Genomic DNA, 27,223 nt, shown 5'->3' with positions numbered 1-27,223 from the left:
ATCAACTGGTTTGAACTAAAAGTAAAGACACACATCCTTGTATCACTACTTATATCTTGTCAGTTCAGCCTTTCCTGCCTCACATGTAGTAGGATAACTTCTGCACCATAACATATTGCATGATAAAATTAAATAAATAATTAATATATAATAAATAATTAAATAAAATATTATGATTTTCATAATACTCCCATTAGATCAAACATATATTATTCTAAAGGAGGCTGCTCTTCCTCATGGTCAGAGAAGAAATCTCACTCTCATCTTCTCCACAAATCCTATTTGATGTTAAAAGCCACTTTAAGGCTTTTATCAGCATCTTCCTTGCTAATTGTTGTCCATGCAGTGGGAATATCTGCAGGCTCTGCATTATAAGATTCAGCAAAGTCCTTGTTGAACCTGACCATCACATATTTCCAGTAATCAGATGCTGTATAGCTGTTATCTGCAGGAATTACCCAATCCTCATAATAAGTTTTGTATTTTTTGAAAGGATGAAGCTCCCACACAGAGGATGTGCAAATAGAAGATAGAAGTTTCTTTGAGTCTTCATGTCTGTATCCTCCTAACCCCTGTGGCATATGTATTTGAACATGATGAACCTTGTGAGACGCTGCCCCTGCCTCACATGGTGCGCTGCAGAATGGGCACCGTTTACCACATCCACCTAACTTAGATGTAAGGTTGTCTAGTGGCTTTGGCCCGAGTCTGTCTAGTTTTGCTTTGACTTCAGTCTCTTTTTGTTTTTTCTGCAGAGCTTGTTCCATTTCCTTCACTGATTTTTTAAGAAAGTCTGCAAACCTTTCTGCTTTGGCTTCTTTCAAAAGCCCCATGCAGGCGCTGACAGCATCCTGGGACATTACCAATTCATCACCAAGTTCCTTGCAAATATCTTGAACAAACTCTTTTTGGGTCGCTCCTTTGTTCACTTGGGCCTTTTGAATAGCATTGTCAATACATCTGATACATTGTTTTAGATATTTATCCTCTAACTCCAAAAGTTTAGTCCCATCTGAAAAGTGTTTCTCAAATTGCTCCTGAATCCATTCCCTAATGAATTTATCATATGAACTGATGTACTCTTTGAAGTGGCAAAACTTGTCTTTTGAAAGCAAGTCCTTTAAGACAGCATATTGGAAACTCATGCGCGTGCTGAAATTCACTGAATATCTGCCTGAAACCATTTCATCAACAACTTCTGAAACCAAGGAATCTTTAATGTAGGTCTCCACTGCAGGCTGGAGGCATCGATTAGCAAATTTTTCAGCTTTCTTCTCATCCGGCTCCCTTGCGTGATACAGGTCTTTAAAATCATCAAAAAAAGGAACTTTGTCTAGATTGACACACTCTAAGGGGTCATTTTCTGTTATGAAAGCCTCGGGCATTGCTTGAAATGCTCTGGCTGCATAACTACAACTGTGTAATTTTAATCTCACTACACCCTCTTTATTGTCAGCTGCTATTTGTACTTCTGTTTGAAACAACCTTTCCAATTCTTTTCTTAGGGATTTTGCACTGTTTATAAAGTGTTCTCTGTATTTCTCGATTAGGTTGACATGACATCCTTCTTTTTTGAAATATTCATTTAGATTGTCAATAAGTTTTTTTTCGCATTTAGTTAGCTCTAAGCAGGCGTCAGTATTCAATTTCCTGACAAGTTCTTTGACGTTGGATGCCTCAAAATTGCTAGTATCTGTTCCAAAATTTGAAATCTGTGTTTTTGCACTTGTTTCCAATGAGTACATGTGCTTTTTGAATTCCCATTCCCATTTGTTGAATTCTGTGCATATTTTCATGTAAGCATCAGCCACCAGGCTATTTCTAAAGTTGAATATGAAATGTTCATGTTTTATGGCTTTCGATAGACTTGTTGTCCACCTCAGAAATTCATCTATGTTGTAAGCAGATGACTTGGAATCTTTCAACATTTGGATAATGTTTGTTTTCAGTTCATAAACTGCTTCACTGTAACCTGAATTTACTGGTGCCATTGGTGGGTTTCCACGCCATAATCCAGGAAGGTACCCGTTGCCAGTGTCTGGATCATATTCCATTACATCACTGAAGCTTTTGATTTGCTCTTTTTTCTCAACTGCGAGTGTCATCTCGTTCAACTGTTGTAACAGCACGGTTCTGTCCCTTAAGTTACTGTCATGGGCTGACACATCCGATACGTTCTGATGAACAAACAGACAGTTTGGTTTTTTGCCGACTTCTTTCATCCTGAGAAAGGCATGTACTACAATTTGTAGGATGTCTTTCATGTCTGTCATGTTCTCCATTGCAATGTTTACTATTGTGATGTCACTTAACCCCACAACAATAGTTGCAAGCTCATTGTCATGCTCATAGCTATCTTCTAATTGTGCTAGCTCTAGCGATTTCAGGCCTTCGGTGTCAATGATGATCACAAAATCACAGTTAATTTCTTTTGAGTACTCTTTGTTCACTCTGATGAGCAACATGAAAGCCCCTCTAGTGCATCTGCCACTGCTGACTGCAAACTGCACTCCAAACATGGTGTTGAGAAGAGTGGACTTTCCTGTCCTCTGAATACCAAGAACTGTGACAACTCTTATCTTGCTCTCTGGATCTACCAGTTTTCTCAGCTCAGAAAAGACGTCATTTACCCATGCCAAAGGAATGCTTGATGCTTCTCCTTCCACAAGCTCCAGTGGAAATCCGTCAATGAGTAATTGTGCACACAACTTGGGCAAATGCTTGAATTGTTGACGAAACAAATCGGATTCAGGGAGGGAGACTGTGGATTCATAGATTTGACACATTTCTCGAAAGTAGTTCTCAATGCCTAAAGAGCTGTTAGAAAGTTGTTGATCAATGATTTTAAGTTCTTCTTTGCTTGAATCCTTACTTTTGACTTTATACTGCTCCCTGAGGTTTGATAAATGTTCTCGGGACAAGTTGTCAAGTTTAATTTGCATCCATTTTAAAAAATAAGCCTGTTCAACAGCTGGACGTGAGATTGCTTTCATGAAGCTGATCATATCAATTGAAATGGCCAAATCCCTCTGCTGTTTCCGGAGTTGTATTTTCTGTTGGTTTAGGTCACATTTGTATTTTTCTACGTCTCCATCACTAGCTTTTGTAAGCCTACATTCCTCCTTCTCTAAATGGGTCAATTCTTTCCATATTGAGCCCTGCCGAGGAAGTTCTTTCTCTTTGTACTGTGCAGTGTTTGTTATTTTTGAGGTGATAGCTTCTGCATTTTTCTCAGCGTTCTGACAGTCTGATGCGTGCTCATCAACCATTATTTCAAGCTTAATAGCAATGTCAGCCATTTGCTCTATGCTCTTTTTTTTCTTGGTTTTTTTAACAACATTTGTTACAATATCTTGTAGGGTTTTGGCAAAGTCGGCGTTGTTTACTTTATTTCGCTTAAGAATGATGTTGGTCTTTGTCAATTTTAATTCTTCAAGTACTTTTTTGCACCTTTCGCTGTTGAAATTATTGCTATCGACATTGATTATCAAGAAAATCTCTGTCTCATGTTGTTTTTTGAGTAGTTCGTATTGGGTGTCAAAATTGTCAAGAAACACAAAAACTGCAGCAGACGTTTTGCATAAAAATGAATATTGCAATTTACAGAGAGAAATGTCTCCTCTGAGATTAGCTACAGCTACTGGTTCATTGAAAATATCAATGTTTTTGTTACCACAGGGAAGATACCAACTAGTTTCCACCAGTCCATCTGCAATTTCCCTTGGAACATTACCACATTCCATGTTATGGTGACTAAAAGTGTTGTGGTATTGTTGGGGATCACTCAGGAGTGTATTCAGAATCTCTGACTTTGATGATGAACTTTCACCTAGTCTCACAAAGGACACCATCGGAAATTCAGGGACAACAATTGATTTTTCAATAAAGCTTTTGGTGTCCGAGAGATTCTGAGGTCTGTACTTTTTAACAATGCCTCTCAAAGCCCAAAGCATGAGTGTGTGCTTCTGTGTGCCACAATCAGGAAGCAGTAGAGGCAACCCAAACTGACACATGGACATTTTGACTGCCAATACCTGCTGAAGGAGGCCATTTGAGCACAGAAAGAGAGCAGTGATTATGTCTAATGGGTTCAGCGCTTCACCTGACTCTTCATGGTACAACATGGTGTCAAGATCTAAATCAGCATTGCCATAAGGATCATCCTCCACTGACTCACTGCCTGCAGAACATTTCATATTCCTAGCAGTCGCATTGACCATCATTAACTTCTTGAGAAAGCACCAAGGGAGATCTGAAAGACATTTAGCCGCCTCCTCTGTGACGGCCTTCTTGTCAATCTGTAGGACACTGCTCAGTGAGAGCTTCTCCTTGTAGTTCTCTGTTAAGCCAAGCTTTTCTAGAAAACCCTCCAGTTCAGTTTCTGTGGATATAATAGTTGTAACCATTATTGTCCATTAATTTTTAATAATAATAGTATATAGTAATAATAGTAATAGTAATAATAATCATCATCATCTTTAAACATTTGCAGTGTTATTTTGATGGAATTTTAACGTAAAGGAATTTTCATTAATATCCTTTACGTTATTTTAGGTAATTTTATGTGGTTTATTTTTGATTATTTACTATTATGAATGTTTTTTATTAATGTTTTTTAACCAGTAATAGTACTAGTGTGTGTAGCTATCTTATATTGCCAGTAAATAGGAATATTATAGTAGCTTAAAGTAGAGGGGAGAGTATGATAACAATAAACAAAAAGAGTAGTATGAAACTTGTATGAAAAGGTTTTAGTAGCTTATAAGAATAACTCACCTGTGTGGGCAGATGTCAAGGCAGGCTGGCTGAGTCCTCCGCTTTTCAGCTGTGTTTTAATTTGGAAGTCATACTTGAGCCCTGGCTTCAGATCGGAGAATGTCACACTGTCTGAATGTGTTGTCTGCTCTCCGTGTGTCTCTGAATCACAGAAACAGGTCACAACATAGCCCCCCACCTCACCAGCAGGTGTTTCCCATGTAAGAGACACCGTACTACTGCTGACATGGGAAACTTGGACATTTCCTGGAGGAATGGCCTCTGTAAAAGATGAAAAACAAACAAGCATATTCATGTAGCATGCTACCTTCAGCTGTAGCAGTGTTTAACTTTAACAGGGGGATTGATCTCATGCTGTGAAGCATGTTTACTCGTGCTGCAGAATGACAGGCCTATAGATGCTGCTTTGCTATGCTTTCTTTCACCAATCCTTATGATGACTAAAGGTTTACTCTTTCGATGGAAGGAACATGTGTTATCAGTAAAACAAAATGTAAAAGTAAGCTTGTGTCTATACACTTGACAGAATCATAGCATGTTATGTGCTTTTCACCTTACCGTTAAGAAGATCATTGGGTTGATGTTCTCTACTGGAATGGCCTGATCCCTCAGAAAGTGAATCAGAAGCATTGGGGAGGTCCTTCAGTTGAAACAAGAGCGAACAAAAATAAGCCAATTAATATAATCCAAAAAAAACAATTACTTTGTGTGGCATATGAACATTAAAAAATAACTGACTGACTACCTTTTAGGGCCAGGCACATATTGTCCAAATATCTATCATATCGAAAAATGCTTCTGGCGTCTTATCCGTAATTTTTTTTTATGTCAAAGGTGTATGAGTGTATGTATAAAATGAACAACAAAGAATATATCAGTGACCAATCATACAAATTGATGAAAACGGCTTTCTGAATAAACTGGTGGGTAAATGTTGCGTTAACACAACCAACTTTTGTGTGTTATGACTTAAGAGTTTGTATGGAAGGCCATAAGTGCAAATAAATGCATCAAAAATTTACATGTGAACACGTCAGGTCTCATTTTGGCACGTTAACATGCAGCTGGCCGGCCACAGCCAACGGGTTGCTCCATTCTTATTAAAAACTTGGAAGTCTGTTTTTTTTTTTTGCCGAAATAGTTTAGTTTAATAAATATTTGACTTCTGACAATTGCCCTTTGTTAAATAATTTACCAATGCAATACTAAAAAAGGCCTATTTTATATTTACTTTGACTATTTAATCTTTTGTTTCAATAAAATGTTGTTTTTTACAATTTTAACATCAAGACGTTATTGCCAAAGGTAAAAACAAGTACACATGTGACACATCAACCAAACCTCTCTAATAGTGTCTTCTTTGTCATAAAAAAGGCCAATAGAGCGTAACAGCGACTGACCGTTTTAAGGCTGGAACCAAGCCAATTATCTGTCAAGTTAGTTGTGACTATAAAAATATTGATTCAGGGCAAAAAAATATCTGGAAAACGGAAAGAAAGCCAAAGGTATAAAACTGTGTACATTATTTTGTGAACGATTGAAGGAAGTAACCATAAACCATTGCAAACTTTTTTCTGATGGCTTCCAACCCACTTCTTGCATATTATAACCTTTGTCATTATTGTAGTGTTTATATTGTTAATAAAAGTTGTGTCATATATTGCTTGTGTGTGTGTGTGTGTTTCATAAAGTGTATTGCTGTCATCGACATGGTACGTTTCCTGACTGCATTCACTGCCCGCACGTCCATCAATGCCGGTTCTACCGGTTCCCAACGAGTGTAGTTGCTAAGACACAGTGGATGGTTATATAAAGTTATTACACGGCTCTTCTCAATGCTGTGGAACGCTCCGTTCACTTGCATGGGCCTTCCCGACTTCCGGTGGTGAATTATTTTTCAATAATGACCATTGCTAAGCATATAATGACCGCTGTCAAGGAAAGTGGAGTGATTCACGTCTTTCGTATCACTCCGCAAGTAGTATGGTAACTTAAGTGACGTCAACGTCAACGTCTTCGGCGGACTATTTCTCTGCTGATCAACACTACCAATGGTAATTGTAGAATGACACAGCGTGTAAAGTTATTTTTTCGTTTTTGAAAGTAACTTGTAATAAGCGGGATAATGTATAGAACGTCGCTGGTCATTATCTAAAACAAGCCCCTTCAGGGCGAAGCAAGACTGTTGCCCTGTCTGGGCTTATTTCCCAATAATGACCGGCGTTCTATACATTATCCCTTACGTAATCGAGCGGAACAGTGAACGCCCCCTTTTGGAACGGCTGTGGAAGTAAATTTCCCATTTATTTTCTTCATTGACTTTTCAGAAAATCGTTAGATAGTTTTAAGACTGGAACCAAGCCAATTATGCCGTTCCACCACTTCTTCGAGCATGACTTTATTTTAATTTTTTTAAATGCTTGAATTGAATGTTTTTTTTTACAGTTAATCGTTAATATTAAGACGTTATTGCCAATGATAAAAACATGTAGGCCTACAAACATCAAGCAAACCTCTCCAATAGTGTTTTTTCTTTGCCATAAAAAAGGCTAATCCCCCCAGTTTGTTTACCATCATCATCACGCTGACACTACTAGCCCGCGTGCGCGTAAAACTAATTTGAAAACTTAACAGCAGCTCGTCCTCGATACAGTAAACCAAGGTAAGGGATGTTGAATGATAAGCAATGGCAAAGATATGAGGCCCCCTACAACTTGGAGCTACTCCGGCCTGTAATTAGCCGTACATACGCGACTGAATACGTTTGGTGTGAATTAGTTGGCGGATCATGTGTTGTGCTATTGTTATGAAATGGCATGATTTGGGTGTGGTTATATGAAGCAATGCCGCACACATTATAAATGTTGTTGATCATTTGTTTAAAGTTAATGCATAATGTTTCAAGTAGGCAAGTTGTGTGTGTGTGTGTGTGTGTGTGTGTGTGTGTGTGTGTGTGTGTGTGAAAAAAAAAGTGTTTCCCCCACTCAGAAAATCCCCACTACACTGCAGTGAGATAAGGAGATATATTTGTGTTGCATTAAAACTTGTTAGGATTGATTTGACTTTTACTAAAGATGTACATTTTTTTCTGCCTGTTGTCATATTATAGATAAGTCTAAACTTAATTGGCAGATTTTGTGACTTTTCGGTCGTAGATATGACTAGTTTGCAAAACTTCCGAAGAAATCGACGTCCTGTCAACCTCCCTGATCAACGTGTTCTGGTTTCAATATAATTATTGATTTAAAAGTTCAGGTTAGTTTGTCTGGTCATTGAACAAGCACTGCCTTTCTGTGTAGCCCTCACCTTTTGTGTATGAACCACATACATTTAAGTACATTTCCCACATTATTGTGTATTTCTACTGAAATGTAGAGACACACACACACACACTTTTTGAAATTCAACCATTTCAAACCATCACTTTAGGTATTTCTTTAACTCTTACACTTTATTTGTCTCCAACTATTTTACATTTTTAAATGTTGTGCATGTTTACACATCGTTTACTCCATTTAGACTTTGGAACTGAATTCAAATCTATTCTTTATTTTTCTCTATTTTGCACTATATTTGTTTGTTATTTGCACTGTCTTCTCTTTTTGCACTATGTTTGTTTGTTGTGTGTTTTTGCACCACCACACCAAAAAGAATTCCTTGCATGCGTAAACATACTTGGCAATAAATAAGATTCTGATTCTGATTCTATTGATTTAAGCCATTCCACATTTCTTTACGTCTTAAACTATGTGACTTTATTATAACATATTTTCAACCTCATTTTGCACTCAAGCACGCACCGCATTTTCTGCAGGAAACACATTTTCTAGATTTAACAAGATTATGAGCGCTGAATTTAATCAAGTTTTTTATTTTAAGTACATTTCCCACATGAATATGTATTTCATATAATAAAAAGATGAGGTCCAATCAAAGCGATCGTTTGTACTACTGAAATGTATATAATTTCCACATAACCAAGTCACATCGTTTCAATATAAAAGGCCAAATGGGAGTTGGTCGACACTGGGTCTCGTCCTAGAGGTGCCGCTACTGGTTCTTTAAAATGTTTGTTGGACATTTATTTTACAATACGGGTATAATACACATAACAGGGTTATACATATTCCACATATAGCCTACGGCACGAATGGAGTTGGTTGAAAATGGGTCATGTCCTGACGTGATGTCTATCAGACAGCTGTGTTGCGACTAGTCTCTTAAAAATGTTTTACTCTACAATATGTATAATGGTATAGGTATAATATGGTGCTATAATTCTTGGCAACAAAAGTGCTGCATAAAATGCAGTTCATTTAACATTGAAATTATATATTCTCAGCACACTGACCTGTTCACGAAACAAACTGTTGCAGGTCATCTACCAGCCATCAAACTGCGCAGCTATATATATATCTAGCTGCACTTTGATGGCTGGTTGATGGCTATATAGATATAGATATATACATAGCTGCGCAGTATATAATATATATAATCTCAATGTTAAAGTATATATATGTATATATATTAAAGGCAACGTACTAGACCATCGGAAATGAATTGGTTGGTTACTATACCTCCTCGTTCATGCTGTCGATTCCAGCTGATTCTTCAGCCATTTTCCGACCGAAAAGGAAACTAAAGTGATCAAAATACGACAAAATACAAAATCAGAGACATACTCACACACAGAATCAGTCCAACATTAAGTATTGCCTATTTGCCTAGTTTTCTGGTTGTCAAACTAGTATTCACCAAAGAAGGTGAGGAACTTTTTTTTCAAAATGCAGAGCGTGGTTTTATTGTCAAACTTAAGCTTAACCGGTTGTCTTCATACTTGAATCCTTCACACTAAGGCTTTGCTCTACAACTTTCATATTTCTTGCTTAAATTTTAAAAAAGGTCATTATAAAAACATTTTTCAATTTACATATCAAGTTTGAACCAATGCATAGCTGGTGCAAAGCATTGGCCAGCTTTCAATATATTCTATATTTAGTTTGTCCTTCATCGTACACGCGGCTGTCTTTAAAAAAAAAAATTAACTTCCGACCAAACTCACGTGATTGAAGGGTCAGACGCTGTTGGACATCAAAATGTTCGTAGACTTCTACTGAGCAGCACCGTGTCAAGAGATTCTGAGAAGTGAAGTTATGTTTGACTCCAGGTTATTTTTATACAAGTCATCGCTGCGTGAATATGGATCCCGCCTGCTCATTATGAACAGATCTGCCCATGATACCAAGAATCACACTGTGATTGGCTGGCGATGACCCAAGCACATGACCTAACGTAGTAAACACGCAGTCACCCAGTTCCAAACTGTCAGCTGTTGACTGCCCAAACCTCCTTTTTTTAAATCTTTTTTAAAATACCACCATGAAAGTGTTATATGCATGAAACTTACACATGCACCTTTCATCATAATGAATAACTTCCAAATTGAAACTCCATTTGGATATAATCATGGGCGAAATCATTTGAAATGTACAGTATGCGTTTAGAAACATGGTTGATTATTTTGATATCTCTACTCCCGGTAAACCAGTTTTTAAGGCATACCTACCGAGCTCACTATATTCGCCACGTATGGAACTGCTCCTTCTCAAAATATAGTGTCATTGCCATTGGCAACATACATGTCCATGTAGGGTAGTGGTACAGATTAGAGGAGATTTGGGAGAAGAGTCTTAATTTTTGATTCATTATAAATGGGTGTAACTGTCAACAAAGCGCGGAAACACCCACAACGACACCTTCCTTGAGATTAAAGTGGGGACAGAAACGACCACATATGAATAATAGTTATACCGGAAAACATTGTGTTCACCTTTCTATTATTTCAGGCAGTTGATCCACTTGTGAGTCAATTAGACATTACAAAAAAAAGCCATTATGTCATAACCATCCAAGCTATACTTACCACGAGTGGTATTGTGAAGCAATGGTATATGCTCCTGTAGAAGCCATAAGTTAAATAAAAGTTTAAATAAAACATGTTTTATTCGCAATGTCATTTAAAAGCACTACACTACCTTGAAGTTACCCTTGGGGATCAATAAAAGTATCTATCTATCTATCTATCTATCTACTACCCAACATCCTGAAGTGTAACATGACGTCTTCGATAAGTCCACTGAACTCGATCGTTTACCAGAGAGCAAACAGGTCGTCCCTTTCTGACATGATGCGGTATTTTAGAGATGAGGACAAGAGTGTCCAAAGGGGTGAACATCACTACAAGTCAGGCCATGTGCTGGAATGTAGTGTTAGTGAGGGCCAGATTGTGTGTTCTGTCAGGGCCAGTATGAACCAGAAGACATACAGGGTTTTGGTGAGTTTTGCAGGCTGGCTCGTTAGGTAGCTGATATGAGTTATACTAATCATGTTGTTATCATGCTGCAGTGAATATTAAAAAAAATATATATACAGTATAAATATGATACAACAGTGCTATATAGTAATTTGGGTAGGATGAAGGCTAGGAATACATAATGTTGATGAATACATAACTGAATCCACATGTATTAAAAACAAGTAATGTTACTACCATATATAACCCTCCATCAGCCACACTGCAATACCGGTGGAACCGGTATTGAAACCCGAGAGGGGTTTGCAGACAGGAATAAAGGAACGTGGAAATAAGGCACTTCCTCAAACAGTACAATGTGGTGGTTTTCAAGTCAAGGTGTGCTTGGCCTTGGGTCAGGAATGGGTGGCCTAGGAGAGTCTCCTCACCAGCTATGTCAAAAATGGGGAAATGCATGCTCACCTGGCGGTTGTTGATCTGGACAGGAACGTGAGCCACCCCGAGTACTGGTATGTCACCAGGCTCGACACCAATCAGTGTTGAAAGGGGTTAATTGAAGTACTGGTCAGACATCTGGGTGATAGCGTTGTACTGGCACAAAGGAAACACACACACGTATGTGAATGCTCATCTCTTGACCTTGGGTTTTACGGTGAAGCAAGGCAGGCTCTGAGCTTTCAGGGTAGGTGGTTGAAACTGGGGCTCTGGTTATTTTCCTTGGTGAGGGGCAGTCTCTCTTCATGTGACCCAGGCCTGAATAGATAACAAATCTTCTCTCATATAATGTCTTTACGGCCTCTTTGTTCATGCTGTGTGAGGTACCTGTTGTAGTTGGCGTCAGGAGGCTTAGGCTTCCAGGTGGCTGCTGGGAATGCTGCAGCGGTCTCTCCTCTCTCCTCCTCTGTGCCTTCCCTGACGACAGCAGCACGGGGTCTCTGTTCGGTCATGCTGCGTGCCCTTGATTGCATTGACTGGTGACTTATGACACTGTCAGCTTGATGGTTTCATGGCGGCAAGCAATGTCATGAGCGTGAGCTAGTGTATGGGGCCGATGTTCCAAAAATGTTCCATAAAACATGAAGATCCTCACCCAGTTTGCGGACCCTCTGTCTCAGTTCAATGGCCACTGCACCAGCATGTTCTGAAGAAGAGCCATATGCATTCTCCATCTCCTCCACCAGGCGGCTGTAGTCTCACTGAGAAGACAGTGGGTTTCTGTGGATGCTTACCCCTGCTGTACCCACCAAGTAGAACTTTAACTGGACAGTCATAGTCTTTTCTGACCAGTGATTAGCCTGAGCACAGCTCTCAAACTGGTGTAGGAACTCTTTCCAGGGCGTGGTCCCATCCTACTGACCAGGACGTAAGGTGGGGACTCTTTCTCTGAGGTCAGTCTTCCTCACTCTCAGAAGAAGGCTGGTAGTGTGTACGTTGAGGCTGGCCCGCACGTAACCTGGGGCACTCACATTTGGTGCAGTTAAAGAGTCCTTTAACTGCACAGTCTGACAATAGCTTTGCTCTTGTAAGTGTCCATAGTTAGTGTATTTTATTGGGTTACAGCAATAGGTGTACATCCCTGGGTATGTGGGGCATGGTGGATAATGGGAGACTGGTGTGCTCTGGATTAAACTGCCCTTGTGGGCAGAGGAAAAGGGGTTTTCATGGGGTGTTGCAATAGCAGCATCTGGTGGAAAAATCGTGCTGTGCAGCTTTGATGGTTGTTGAGTTTGGTGGCTATGTACATGGTGGCCCTGGTCTGTATGCCGGGGAAATAGTAACTTTCCCTATAACCATCAACAAAAGAGTATGTGCTTTAAACCTCAGCCGAGGGGGTTCATATGGTGTCTGAGTCACTCTTTGCCCCACATTAACTGGCACAGATGAAGGGGTTATAATGTCCATATATTTTATTAGTTTCACTCACAGTCTGTTTTTATTTCAACTTCATTTCCGATCATTGCAGTTAGCATCATGAATGGGTTGGACTGATTAGTCACTTTCCCAAATAGGCCTACATTGTCTTCGGCCGCCGTGCGTCGGTTAGCGGCCGCCATCTTAGCTTTACAGTTAGCTTCTTCACCAGGTGGAAAACATTGAACTTTAAGGCAAGTTGTCTAATTGGTTTATTTCACCGTGCTTTTCTCTCCACTGCTGTGGAACATGAGAGGGTCCCTTCATGGTCGCCAATGTTAGCTTTTCCTGCTTCAGCTCCCAGACTGTAGCAGGGCTGCCAACTTTTGGGTTTTTGCTGGCGTGAGATTCTGTAGAATCTTGTAATGCATACCTTATAGTAGGGTCCGCGGGTGTAAATGTTGGCTGTGGGGGGGGGGGGGGGGGGGGATCAGGATTGTTGCCGGGGGGGGGGGGGCGCGATCGGAATTGTTGACGGCGGGGGGGGGGCACGATCGGGATTGTTGACAGGGGGGGGGGGGGTGGACGGATGCGTTTTGTTTTGTTTTGGGGCCGTGAGAAAGTGGATGTGTGGCGTGTGAGCGTGTATAAGCAGGCAAAAATGTGTGGCATGTGGTGAAACCGTGAGAGTTGGCAGCTCTGCTGTAGGGACAGGGGCTGCAGACCCCTACTCACTCCGGAGCTAAACTACGTGAGTTCACTCAGTCTACTGGCAATAAGACACGGGAACTTCTCTGGTGATGCTGCTGCTTCATTTGCTTAGCTGCAAATAACTGTACATTTACGTATGCTGTGCTAATAAACTTGAATACTCCTCTCCGTTCTTCCCCATTGATTACTCTCCACTCACTACACATAGGCCGATTCTCTCTCGCTTCACCTCGAGTGAGATATATTCACTTTTTAAAAGTGAATATTAAAGGATACAGTATATATGCTATAGCAGTACTATATAGTTATTTGGGTAGGATAAAGGCTAGAAATACATAATGTTGAATGAATATGTAACTGAATTAACATGTATTAAAAACGAGTAATGTTATAACCTTAGATAACCATCCACCGTGTCTCAGCAACTACAATCGGTGGGAACCGGTGGAACCGGTATTGAAGGAACGTGGAAATAAGGCACTTCATCAAACAGTACAATGCGGTGGTTTCCCAAGTCAAGGTGTGCTTGGCCTTGGGTCAGGAATGGGTGGCCTAGGAGAGTCTCCTCACAAGCTATGTCAACAACAAGGAAATGCATGCTCACCTGGCGGCTGTTGATCTGGACAGGAACGTGAGCCACCCCGAGTACAGGTATGTCAACAGGCCTCTTGATGACATCTGGGATGAGGGTCTGATGGTTGAAGTGGTGGTCAGACATCTGGGTGATAGCGTTGTACTGGCACAAAGGAAACACACTCTTCCCTGCCCCACTGTCCAAAACAGCACACACTTCCAGCTCATACACAAGCATGTGAATGCTCATCTCTTGACCTTTGGTTTTAAGGTGAAGCAAGGCAGGCATCAGGAGGCTTAGGCTTCCAGGTGGCTGCTGGGAATGCTGCAGCGTTCTCTGCTCTCTCCTCCTCTGTGCCTTCCCTGACGACAGCAGCACGGGTTCTCTATTCAGTCATGCTGCGTGCCCTTGATTTAATTAGACTGATGACTTATGACACTGTCCGCTTGGTGGTTTCATGGCGGCAGGTAATGTCATAAGCTTGAGCTAGTGTATGGGGCCGCTGTTCCAACAGTTTCTGTACAATGTCTGCATCCCCTACAGCGTTAGTGAAAACTTCAACACCTATAGTGTCCTGCTCAGTCTCAGTACTGTCGCTGTAGGCTACTGACACTTTTTCATATATGTCGTTTCTTAAAACATGAAGAGTCTCACACAGTTTGCCTCACCCAGTTTGCCACAAAAAATTGTGGCAAAGTGTGAAAAATGTGTGGGAACCCGATATAGCCATAGTGTCTGAAGTGTTGGGATCCCATGTATCATGTAGCTACATTTAATGTTGCGATTCTTTTAGTGTCCTCACAGTTTTACTGAATTCCCTCATGTGTGAAGCATAGAGATATTATTACATTAAGAATTTTTCAACATAAGGATAAAGAAATTCTCCATATTGTCATGGTAACTGCTGTCACATTATGTCATTTGTACTTTCTTTTCTTTTTTTATTCTTGCAGTGTGTTTGTGTGTGTGTGTGTGTGTGTGTGTCACTTATTGCTCAATAGTAGCTCAGTATTGCTCAGGGGAAACAAAGGAGCCATTAAAAACACTGAATTGAGGAATAGAAACACTACGCCCTCACTCTCTTCACCTCCAGTGAGGGCGTAGTGCGCTCGCTCCCCACACACACCACGCACTGGCTCCGCTACTCTCTTGAAGAGATAGCAAAGATGGGCTAGTAAGGGAGTATTTGCTTTTTCACAATTTCACACTGAAAATACAATAAACACATCACAGCAAATCATACACATATATTTTTTTGTGTCCAGTAATAAAATATTTCTGGGAAGAGGTAGAGAAAGCCATCAAAGACCTCCTTGACATTAGGGAATCCCTGACATGTGGAAATTGGTTGGGTATTAACATACATAATAGGATCAAATTAAAGGAGCGAAAGATCTTCAATATGTTGCACCTAACTGCACTGAAACAGCTGACAAGGCGATGGAAACAGCGCAAACCTCCAGAATTACATCAGTGGTGCAAAACAATAGAACCAGTGTTGGAGATGGAGAAGCTTACATCAGTGGCTAATGGTAGCCTGGACAGGTGGAATAGAGAATGTTCAGGGTACATTGGCAAGCTGACGGGGAACCTCGACGGCCTGGTGTAGGACAGATGATGCACACACACACACACACACCTGAACTAACTTTACTGCTTTGTTTTCTTTTGTTTTCAGAATAAAGAAACTTTGGGAAGGTGCAAACCTCCAGAACAACACGTAGGCCTACAAGATTGTGGTTTGATGTAAAAGCACTTCAATAAAAGTGATAAAAATAGCTATCAAAGAGATACGCTACTCTTACAACAGTACACAGTCTTTTACCTTTGCCTTTTCTTCCGTTCTCCAAATTGTTATTTGATCCAAATCAAATGTTTTATGGTAACAAATAATTTGTGGGATAATTGGCCTGGTTCCAGACTTACAACTTTTTTTTTTCTTTAAAGTCAATGGAGAAAATGAATTTGAAATTATTTCTGGAACCAGAGCCGTTCAAAAAGGGGGTGGTCACCGACTGTCGTGCTCTACATAGACTGAATTTTAGCTGGTGAGATGTTCCATGAACCATCTCCAGGATGCAAGCTTGTTTACCTTGAATCTCTGAATAAACCACGTGTTGAACATTTACCACTCTCCGAGTCATACCTCACCCAAAACCATGACAACACAGAAGATTGAAATGACGTTTCATCACCATGCCACAAGGGCATTTAGATCTGTCTTGCCGTGCATCTGGAATCCTCCATCTTTATGCATGGATCTTTTTCAGTTTTAAAAACCAATGTCCGAGGAAAACGGACGTTGTCTCAGGAGCATAGGGGAGCGAAACATGTCCCCACAATGTGCAGTATCCTATCCTGGCATTGAGAATTCTCCAGCCAAGGGTACTCTTTATACCAGGAGCAGGGCTGTAGTGGTGGCTAAACGCACGTAAACGCTGTTTACCCACCTCTGGAATTTTGGAAATAGCGTTTACGCACCTCTGAGTGGCGTTTACGCAAAAAAAGTGGCAACATTTCATGTGTTGTACCTACACAAGCACAAGCAATTTGCGCTGCATTATGGTGCGTGTCTGTGTAACCAATCACTACCTGTGGCGCCGGCTATCAGGAAGCAGCAGGTTGTCTCTATTGATCAATGGCTCGAGAAACATTTATGTGGTTTGCAATATATATATAAAATTGAGCGATTTCTGAAGCGTCTCCGCAGCGTCTCCCCTCCCAAAGATGCCAACACAAGGCCCCGAATACAAAGTAAGTTCAAAGAGCAATATTACGTTTATTTTAAGGTTGTTTTGGTTCGCATAAGATGATGCATTCAGTCAGTGACGATAACATTACCACTAATTGTACACAGCTCTTTGCTAGTGAGTTATGTTTATTGCGTTGCTTTACAGTGTGGAACAAAGCTTATTTTTCTCTTACAATGCAATCTTGGGTTTAAAGTCACAACAAACAGGTGTGGATGATGTTGGTGCATGTCATCACTTTGTAGGAAAATAAAGAACACGCCTACTCTGGCAGAAAGTTCTCAGAAAGCTCCCCTTCTTAAGATGCTTCTCTAATAACAGAAACGTGTGTGAACGTGGACCTGGGCTGTAGCACTAGACATTCAGACATGCTTTTGTAGGTATTTTAGCAAGGGGTAGATTAGCCAGTAGGCTAAATAAAGTGACAGGCTGCCTACCAGGTGTAGGAAGTAGGCACCTACCAGGTGCCTACTTCCACATAATTACAATTAATACAATAAATGTAAAATTAATACAATTAATTTGACATTTATTTTACAGGCAGTGGTGAGACAGGCAGTGGTGAGACAGGCAGTGATAAGAGAGGAGGAACAGGAGGTCAAAGAGAGGGAGGGGAAAGAGAGAGGAGGATAGATTTGGATATAGTGACTGAAGGCATGAGAGCGCACTCAGTGATGTAATTGGTACAGTCTAATGGCCACACATGTGAATTGGATAAAAACATTGGGTAATAGACTGCAGGTAGTATCCCATTTCTTTTCACAAAATGAACATTAAACAATAACCACAATATCATCATAACCATAACCAACAATTTTGACAATGATGCCACAGGTCCGGTTTGGTACAAAATATATACGCCGCGCGGTCTGCCTCACTGCATCGTGGTCCATCTGATCACAGAATTCAGAGTTTACCCACCTCTGATTTTACCACTACAGCCCTGACCAGGAGCCGTTACAGCCTCTTGTCCGACCTACCCCGTCCGTGCTGAGTGCGATGGAAGGTTTTCATGATCGGTTGTGCAGCTCTTGTAGGAGAGAAAAAAAGAAAAAGATTTTCGGTCAATGCTGAAATTGTCTACGACTATCATTGTTAAGCATTGAGAGTTGCTTAACAATAATTCATTTTTTATGGTGATTTGTCGCAAACCACATCCACACTGTATCAGAAGCCATTTCTCCATTATTGTTTAATGTCTTTGAGCGTCTGTCTGTTTGTTCCACTTTTCATTTATGATCTGCTGCCCCCTAGTGGTAAGTCTACAGTGGTATCATTTCCACCTTGGAATTGCTTGAATGAGGAACTTCAGAAGACGATAAGGGTTATATATCGATTTAATTGATAATTGAAATTTAGAAATAACAGGCATTGGAAACAGAAAAGAGAACACTTCATAGGCTATAGTACAATTTAAAACAATACCAGATAAAACGTTTAGCCTGTTATATTGAGTCTTTGAAGAAATACAGAAAATTACCATCAGTGGCGCAGTTTGACAGATATCCACCCATTGGTCATATCCAAGAGTATAATAGGACTATAAAGTATATTCTTTAATTATTTATTTTGATTAGAAAAATAAGAAATCTGTATTTTTACCCTGGTCATATTTAAAGTCGCCATTTTCCCATGATAGTTTTCCACACCTTTTATAATCTGTATAGGAAATTACAAAAAATACTGTGGACAGAAATATTTATATTTCTGTCCACAGTACACTGTTTTGTGCACGGCATCTTTCAAGAACGTTTGAGAGTAAGTTTCTTGATGACATTTAAAATCCCCAACCAGTTAGAGCTTTGGGGACGGGGCTTTCAGCGCTGAACATCTGATTAGTCCAGTACTGAAGCATTCTATTTTTTACATCTTTCAACATCTGCAGCCGCAAACAGACTCTTTTTTGTTCACTTTGATATGCAGTAAATCACGCAAAGTCCTCTTATTGCATCCATAGCAGTTAACGCCATTCTGAACTACATATAATTATCACTTTCTATTATATGTGTTGATCATTCATCTTGATAGCAGTCAGCGCTACAAAACCGATGTTTACTTGCACTGCGGTACGTGAATATAAGTTGTTCTGATAACATGACGGTGCAGTTGTATCGAAACAGTTTCATTTTGGATACCAACTTCCTCCAAAAGAGTGATACCTACTTTTAGTTATCCAACAGGGAAACAGCCTTAAATACGAATGTCTCAAAATTATCATCATATATGGGTGGGGCTGGACCTAGTCCAGCTCAACCTCTAGGTCCAGCCCTACCCCGGCTCAGGTCCAGCCCCTCCCCAACTCATCTAGCTACAGCCCCGGAGAGCGACCTCTGATCGGACAGCGGTTGCGGCAGAGGATCAACGTAGAGGCATTTTCAACCACAAGCAAACTGGACAGTAGATGTTCACTAAAAGAAGAGCAAACTACTGCTCTTAAAGCTTTGTTGAGAAGGATTTATTTTATTTTTCTCTCAGTGCTGCGTCACCCGTTTCGTTGCTTTGATTGGTTGTTGATGTCCAGAGAGATTTGGTCTGGGCCCGTTGGTGACGCCCAATGGAAATCAAAAATTAATAGAGAGGCTCCAGACTTCTTAGCTGAGTGCTGCAAGCAGCGCTAAGCTATTGCTATTCTTGGGCTTTATTCTTTCTTTTGTGGCAGGTTGAACACCTCTGGCCGTTCTCGGGGTATGATTGGCCGAGCCATCCTGATTAAGGGGGCGGGGGGGGGGGGGGGGGTGGCGTTAGGGGTGGCTACTTTGCATGGCTTTCAACTGAAACCTGCAAGTAGGTGCTGGCTTGGGATCATCTGGAGCCGTGGATGAGCTGCAACTCCGCCCACCAGACCAGCTGTTCCTGAGAGAGGCATTCATCGGTCCACGGGCTGAGGTGGATCGTGGCCAGTTGCCCTGATGTCACCGAAGGGCTGCTGTTCTGTTCTATCACAAGGATTCGGTCTCGAACACATAACAACCTGCATACGCAAATGATTGTTTCCTTTATTTGTTTCTTTTGTGTATAATCGGCTATGCAGTGGTGTGCTGCCCAGCTTCCCCGCCTGCCCTGCATGCTGTTCCTGCTTATTGTTTGTGTTGGTGTGGTGGTGCAGTGTCGTGCTGCTGCTGGCTCCGTCTAACCTGCATCCGCAAATTATTGTTTGCTTTATTTGTTTTCTTTTGTTTTTTGTTTTATAGGCGGCTACGCATCCTCCCTGCTTGCTGCTTTATTCTTTTGTTTGTTTGGTTTGTCGTTTCTCTTCAATCGACTGTGTGGGTTGTCCAGTCCGCCGGTTTATTGTATATCGACGTTTGAAGTATCCGGTATTGGTAATAAATTATATATGTTTTGAACTCAAGTCTCTGGTCTGGATTGTACGAACTTGTATTGCCTGTACTCCGTAGTGTCTCGGGGGGGATGTAGCACATTAAGTTAGCACAGTTCTGGTCCTAGGGCATCCCCTCCCCTAGGTGGCGTTGTCGACACCAACAAATGCTTGCCACGGTCACACTTTATTATTCTCTACACATTTAAAGACCCTACTCCTTCCACAATTTTTCACTTAAAGACACTTTTAAAATAGTCATTAGATTGGAATCACGCACTACCATTCAAACTTTTAAAATAATTATTCATCTTCATTATTTAACCTAGAAACACAATGTTGACCTTTAATGGTTACTCTATTCCATGTTACACTGGCGCTGAAATGATTAATCAATTGGGAATACGATTGTTATATATCGGGCTGTTACGGGGACAGGACGAGCGAACCCAAACGCTGGACACAGGGAGGCGGAGACGGGGTGAAAGGAAGTGGGATTTATTGGAACCAAGGGGTGGTCAGGCAGGCGAGAATTCATTAACGGGCAGGCGGTCAGGCAAGGGTCCGGCTACAGGCGGGTGGTCAGGCAGGCAGGTGTTCGGCAACAGTAGACAGAACGAAGAACGAGAACTAGAGGACAGGGAAAAGGGTTGTCAAGGAAGTCAGGGAAACTGAACTAATCTCAAAGAATGCTGGTAGGACCGATACAAACTTGGCAGTAGTATACGACAAACTGGCGCTGGCTGATTGAAGATCACCGGCTGAAGTAGGGAATGGAGATTGCAGATTGCAGACAGGTGTGTTGGGAGAATGAGGACCAGTGGCGACAAGCGGCCACTAGATGGTGTTGGAACGTGTAGCAGGACGTGGCGTAACATGGGCGTTTGTGTGTGGCGACCCCCGTTTGCGAATCTTTTTTTCCGTAGGATTGTAGGGGAAGGTATCGCCTTTTCCGCCGCTGATTGGTTAGAAGTGCTCTCCTCCGATTGGTTATTAAATTTGGTGGCAGGCTCTCCTCCGATTGGTTATTTGATTTAGTGGCTGTCGGCTAGTCTACCACCAGCAGTAGTAAACAAACTCGATCCAACATTGATAAGTGCGTTCCGTCAGAATAGATTTTCACATTTTCATAGCCTGTTTAGCTAGTCATAGCTGTTTGGAGGACTTTTGTGATGAGAGAGAGAAGCAAGTGCTAGTGATGAAAGAGACTGTGAAACCGCTCTCCAGTGGTGTGTAGTCCAGTGGTCTGCCCCTCAGGCAGAAGTTGCTGTTTAAATAAATTAAATATAATCTTAGTAAATCAACCATATTATTTCAAAAGGCAAGCTTAAAATTGACTCTTTATTTGCATTGTAATAGAAAAAAGTACAGGTCATTAATAAAGGTAGAGATTAGAACCTAACAACACAACGAACAACGCACCCTAACTGTAAGCCTAACCTTAACCATTGAATACCTGTGATACCTGTGGCAAAACCATTTATTACTGGAGCTGCTCCCTATCGTTGACTTATTCCTAATCCTAACCTCAAGGTGATCCGGTATGATGGTCTCCAACTCCTCCTTTGGAGGAGTCTTAAACACTGGTGTTTAATCCCTGCTCATCTAATTGCAATTGCTTTTTAGTTTTATCTACTAAACAAAAATCACCATCACTAGCTTCTCTCTCATCACAAAATTCAACCAAACAGCTAGGACTCATCTTAACACGATCTAAACAGGCTATGAAAATGTGAAAAATAATCTCCCCCAAACAGCTATGACTAGCTAAACAGGCTATGAAAATGTGAAAATCAAATCTGACGGAACGCACTTATCACTGTTGGATCGAGTTTGTTTACTAGGCCTACTGTTGGTAGTAGACTAGCCCGCCACCAAATCTAATAACCAATCACTCACACACACACACACACACACACATTAATTACTAGTAATGTACAAACAAACAAAAAAGTAAAATTAACATATGTATCTGCTTCTGTTTTTAAACACTGGTGTTTAACCTCTGCTCATCGAATTGCAACTGTTTTTAGTTTTATCTATTTATTTAAAAAAAAAAAAAAAACACCACCATCACTTCATTCTTTCTTTCTTTCTTAATCTCTACAAATTTTGGGACCCTACTCCTTCCACAATTTTTCACCTTTAGACTCCACTCTATTAAAATGTTCATATTAGCTTGGAATCGCACACTACCATTCAAACTTTTTCAATGTTTCAAACTTTTTAAAATATTCAACCCTTAACATATTATATTTTACAATGGAAATCAATGGGAGGACGACAAAGCCATCCACCCATTCTCTAACACTTCAACTACTTCCGTCTTCGCAACTTGGTCAATTTCTAACCGTTAACCTTCGTTCAAACAAATGAGCACACGTTGATCTTCAAATACATTTAAACTAATTTTTGATATAATATATACTTTTTTCCAAATCAACAGTTTAATGTTAAACCCGCTTTTTTTCAGTTGGTCTCACTGACTTCCGTTGAGGCTAGAGCGTGAGAATTCCCCCCACTCTAGCCCAAGGTGGATATCACAACAGCTAACCATTTTGGATGTCTCGGAGCCTAATAACGTCAATATTTAACCTAAAAAACACAATGTTGAGCTTAAACTGTTACGGTATTTCTTGTTTCACTGGCGCTGAAATGATTAATCGATTGGAAATATGATTGTTACATATGGCGACCCCCGTTTACATGCCTAGAGGCTAGGTGCTTCCTACATATCCGGTAGATGCTAAATGCTAACATGCTTAAAACAATCTTTTTACATCATGCTATATATATACACCTATATAGAAAATCCTACATGATATATCATATGGAAGCTGAGACTCAAAGGAGTCCAACGGTACGAGCCTTATCATTTTTAGAGCTTATCTAGATTAACTAGATGTGAAAGAATCACGTCAATAACATTTTTCCTGGTTACTACAAGTGATGACCCACCCCTCACCCCTGGGGTTTGTGGCTGATGGTGGATCAACAAGGCAGCTGTTGCTTAATTGATCCTGTTTTGTCTCCATTACTGACTATCATGCAGTTGTCTCTAGTGTGAGAAGACTTTGTTTAATATTGTGGCGAGCCATACGGGAAGAATGAGTCGGGAGCCCAGTTTAAGCAGTCATACAACTCTCCCGCCCCATACACCGCTCGACTACGAGAGTTGCCTTTCTTTGAACACCCACACTTTACATTGAACACAGCGCAACCAACACACATGCATGACACTCTCGGTAATGGTGCGACCCCAAAGAACACAACATGATAACCGCACAACACTCCAACCCCCTAACCCATTTATCCCACTTACTAAACACCCTTAAAACCCCTCCCAACAGATATAACGGGAACGTCTATTCCCGCAATGCAAATTCCCATGCGCCCCTGCGCAGGACCCGAATAGGCGTCCACGGCAGTGGTCACCACAATATTTAGTTTGTTCCGCTTATTTAAGACAAGGGACAGCGCAATTTAATAAATACATGCGCATGTGGGAGAAAATCTTGAGATGGGCCAGATCTTCGACACGTACTGTTTGTATAACAAAAGGATAACTTGTTTTACTGTAAGGAATGAACTCAAAATAATCACAAACAAAAAGAGATTTCATGGAAGTTAGGTTTACTGAAGATTCAACAAATAACAATAAACCGAGATGGTCCTTGGTACACCTAAAGCAGAGCAAGAAAACACCGTCTTTTATCCTATCTTAAACTCCTCCTACAGGATGAATCATTTGGGCGTAGCGTCAACGTATGGCAGCGTCTGCCGGTCATCAGAAGGTTGCTGCCTTTGTGAGCCCCACTTGCCACGGGTTGCTTGAAGCTGGAAAGCCCCCGGCAGCAGGTGCATTCCCCAACAATCATCGTTTGTTACCGCTTTATACCAAATACACACATTGGAACAATTGAAAGCACTTTTAGGCTGAAACAAATAATTTGTATAAAAAGAGATTACAATGTCTTTGGAAAATGTATTATAATATAAAGAGTAATACATTATTTGTGTCTAAGTTACATGGTATAGAATAGCGTTTTATAAAAAGGTTATATATTGGCAAACAGAGTAACACACTGACATGAATACATTGTACAAAACTTGTTTGTAGGAACATTCTTAAAAAGCCCCCTTTCCTCTTCCTCTGATGCCTTTGGTATTCTATCGGTGGTGACAGGGTGCACACCAGCTCCTCCAAACATGCATACGGACAAATATTTGCAGACAAATCTGTACAACGATATTGTAAACAAAGGAGATGCACAGTCATGGCTGGGCAGCAATGGAAGTGCTTTTATTTTGTATGTGGTGTTGAGTGCTTGTTTGCATGGTGGTTTGAGTTGTTTCAGCATGCTTTGGTGGGCGTGTGACCAGCTTGTTAAACAGTAGTTCAGATTAGTGAAAATCATAGGATTTAGAATCATCTTGGCAGCCTCTGTAGACTGTATAAGGTATAATCAGTTTAATCATCATAAGGTGGGAAATGATATCACAAATGATTAATCATAACAGTATTAAAAGGTAAATTACACTCAATAACATATAATGCTATCCTCGATTGGTGTCATTATTGTTCTCATTATAAGCAAACTAATAGGACACATTCATAGCTGTTAGATATCTTTGTCTTCAAAAGGGCTAGATTATGCGCTTTAGCTTTGAAGGTCAGTTTTAGATGTATCATCTCTGTCTCTCGGACGCAAAATGTGACCACCACAGTATGACTATTCATGTTCAAATGATTATTCTCAGCCATTTTGTTTATCACCTATCAGAACTGCTTATGAGTAAATTAATTGTCATCAACACGATTACTTTAACACTATACTGTAATCGGAATAACTACTTGTTTTAAAAACAGTTTTTGGCCTTTATTTGCATCATATTTTGTATAATCTAAGAAATAACGGTAATACAGAAAATAATGATGCAGAGTAGGTAAAACACAAGGTCAATGGAAAAAACATTTGTGTGTAAATATAGTGAGAGGTACATCTGTGTGTGGGAACATAGTGAGAGGCTGAGAAAGAGAAGGGTGCTTTTCTTAGTTTGCTTCGGGTGCTAAACGGACTAGCTTGGTTTATCAATTTGTTGAATCTTCAGTAAACCTTACTTCATTGAAGTCTCTCGTTTGTGCTTGTTTTTTAAGGGTTTATTTTGTATAGTTAAGAGTTTATTCCTTATAGTAAAACAAGTGACCTTTAAATATAAGACCAGTGTGTGGTAAAGATGACAAGATGACAAGATGACATCTGGTCCAAAGATTTTCTCCTGCACACAATGTTTCTATCAATAAATAATAATAATAAATAATTTGAATATGTAATATTAATATACAAATAATGAAGCTCTATATAATATAATAAAATATGTCACCGTGAATGCCAACATAGAAATTTAACAGCTGCTTTATAAATGTCTGCTTCATCTTTGTTGGTTTAACCTTTCATGCCACCATCAAAATGCTTAATTAAAAGCATTTGTCTATTTAGAATGTTTAAACCTGCAATATGTAACATATCTGAACTAGAAAGTTTCTCAAGAATAAAACACTCCCATCCACTATATCCACTTTCTTTTCATTAATACACAGGATCAGATGTTATAATCCCTTGTGCCAAAATCCAAGGAAAACACATATTCAGAGGCCCCTGTCCAAACCAACCTTACAAGCACGCTGGCTACCAAACTACCAACCAAACTACCAACCAAAGGTGAAAAAAAAAGAAGAAAAAAAGTACCTATCCTATGGCTATCACAGCCTAAAGACAGCAATGCCACCTTCAACAGACCCAGGCTCCGTTTAAGTGCAAGCTCCAGGTAGTGACAATGCCCCTAAGTTAAAAAAAAGGTACAATGTACCTATCCTATCCTATGGCTATCACAGCTTAAAAACAGGAATGCCACCTTCAACAGACCCAGGCTCCGTTTAAGTGCAAGCTCCAGGTAGTGACAATGCCCCCCTGACCAAACCAACCTTATAAGCACGCTGGCTACTAAGCTACCAACCAAAGGTGAAAAACATGAGACAACTAGCCCAACTAACAGCAGTAAATACAGCAGTATGCAGTAAGCAGAATATCATTGGGGTTATCAAGTGGGCACCCTCTTTCACAGATGTTTCGTTAAGTTAGGCCCACGACACCTCCTGAAGGCTTAACAATGAAACCAGCGTCCTGGATTCATCCCCCTCAATGCTGCCACCACATTGCTACATTTAATGCATCTAAACACTCTTTCCTGCATCGTACCCCTAGCCCTACCGCTAACCCTGACAAAACAAACACGTTAGCACAATAGCACACGTTAGCACATCAGGCTTACCTTAGCTTGGTAACCCCAGGAAGTATGTTTTCTCCTTATCCACAGCCATTCACTTGCTCGTTCTTCTGCCACGGACATGTTACTAACCACCTGCCTCAGACTTCGTCCACAAATACCCAGTTCAGTAAGCAAGCTAATAGCAGATCTAGCCACGAACCCCCGCGCACCAATTTCAATAGGCCTTAGTCGCGTACTCCAGCCTCGCTGTGCTGTCTCTTCAGCCATCTCAGCATACTTCGCTTTCTTAAGCTCATTGGCTACTTCAATTCTGTCTTCCCAAGGAACTGTAAGCTCAATAAAATAAACAATCTTCTCTGAGTCTGACCACAATAGCATATCTGGTCTTAGCCGAGTGCTAACGATGTGTGGAGGCACAACAACCTGCTGAATAAGGTCTGCCTTCAATTCCCAGGCTACTTAGCTGCCCGACGACTCTATGCCTGCCTCTAAATGGTCTAGCCTTTTCCCCCTGACGCACAAAGTTAATTTGCCTACCCTCTTTACTAGCGGCTGCTGAATTAGCTTCTCTCCATTTATCATCAACAGCCTCTGCCAAACATTTCAATACCTGATTATGACGCCACGTATAGCGCCCC

General features: G+C 40.6%; 1 protein-coding gene across 1 annotated transcript; it reads right to left on the bottom strand.

The window, feature by feature from the left end:
* Positions 1-278: 278 nt before the first annotated feature.
* Positions 279-14,369, bottom strand: LOC311368788 (up-regulator of cell proliferation-like; the record flags this gene model as incomplete). The annotated part of the gene is made up of 4 exons (XM_084487561.1): positions 279-4,381; positions 4,777-5,037; positions 5,335-5,440; positions 14,256-14,369. 4 exons carry the CDS (start codon positions 14,367-14,369, stop codon positions 279-281), a joined length of 4,584 nt encoding a protein of 1,527 aa, XP_084343687.1.
* Between the last annotated feature and the right edge of the window lie 12,854 nt (positions 14,370-27,223).

The sequence above is a fragment of the Micromesistius poutassou genome, assembly GCF_964030765.1.
Source record: "Micromesistius poutassou genome assembly, chromosome: 23".
In the NCBI taxonomy this organism is placed as follows: domain Eukaryota; kingdom Metazoa; phylum Chordata; class Actinopteri; order Gadiformes; family Gadidae; genus Micromesistius; species Micromesistius poutassou.
Note: the sequence above shows the minus strand (reverse complement) of the source record. Positions and strands in the feature narration are given on the sequence as shown.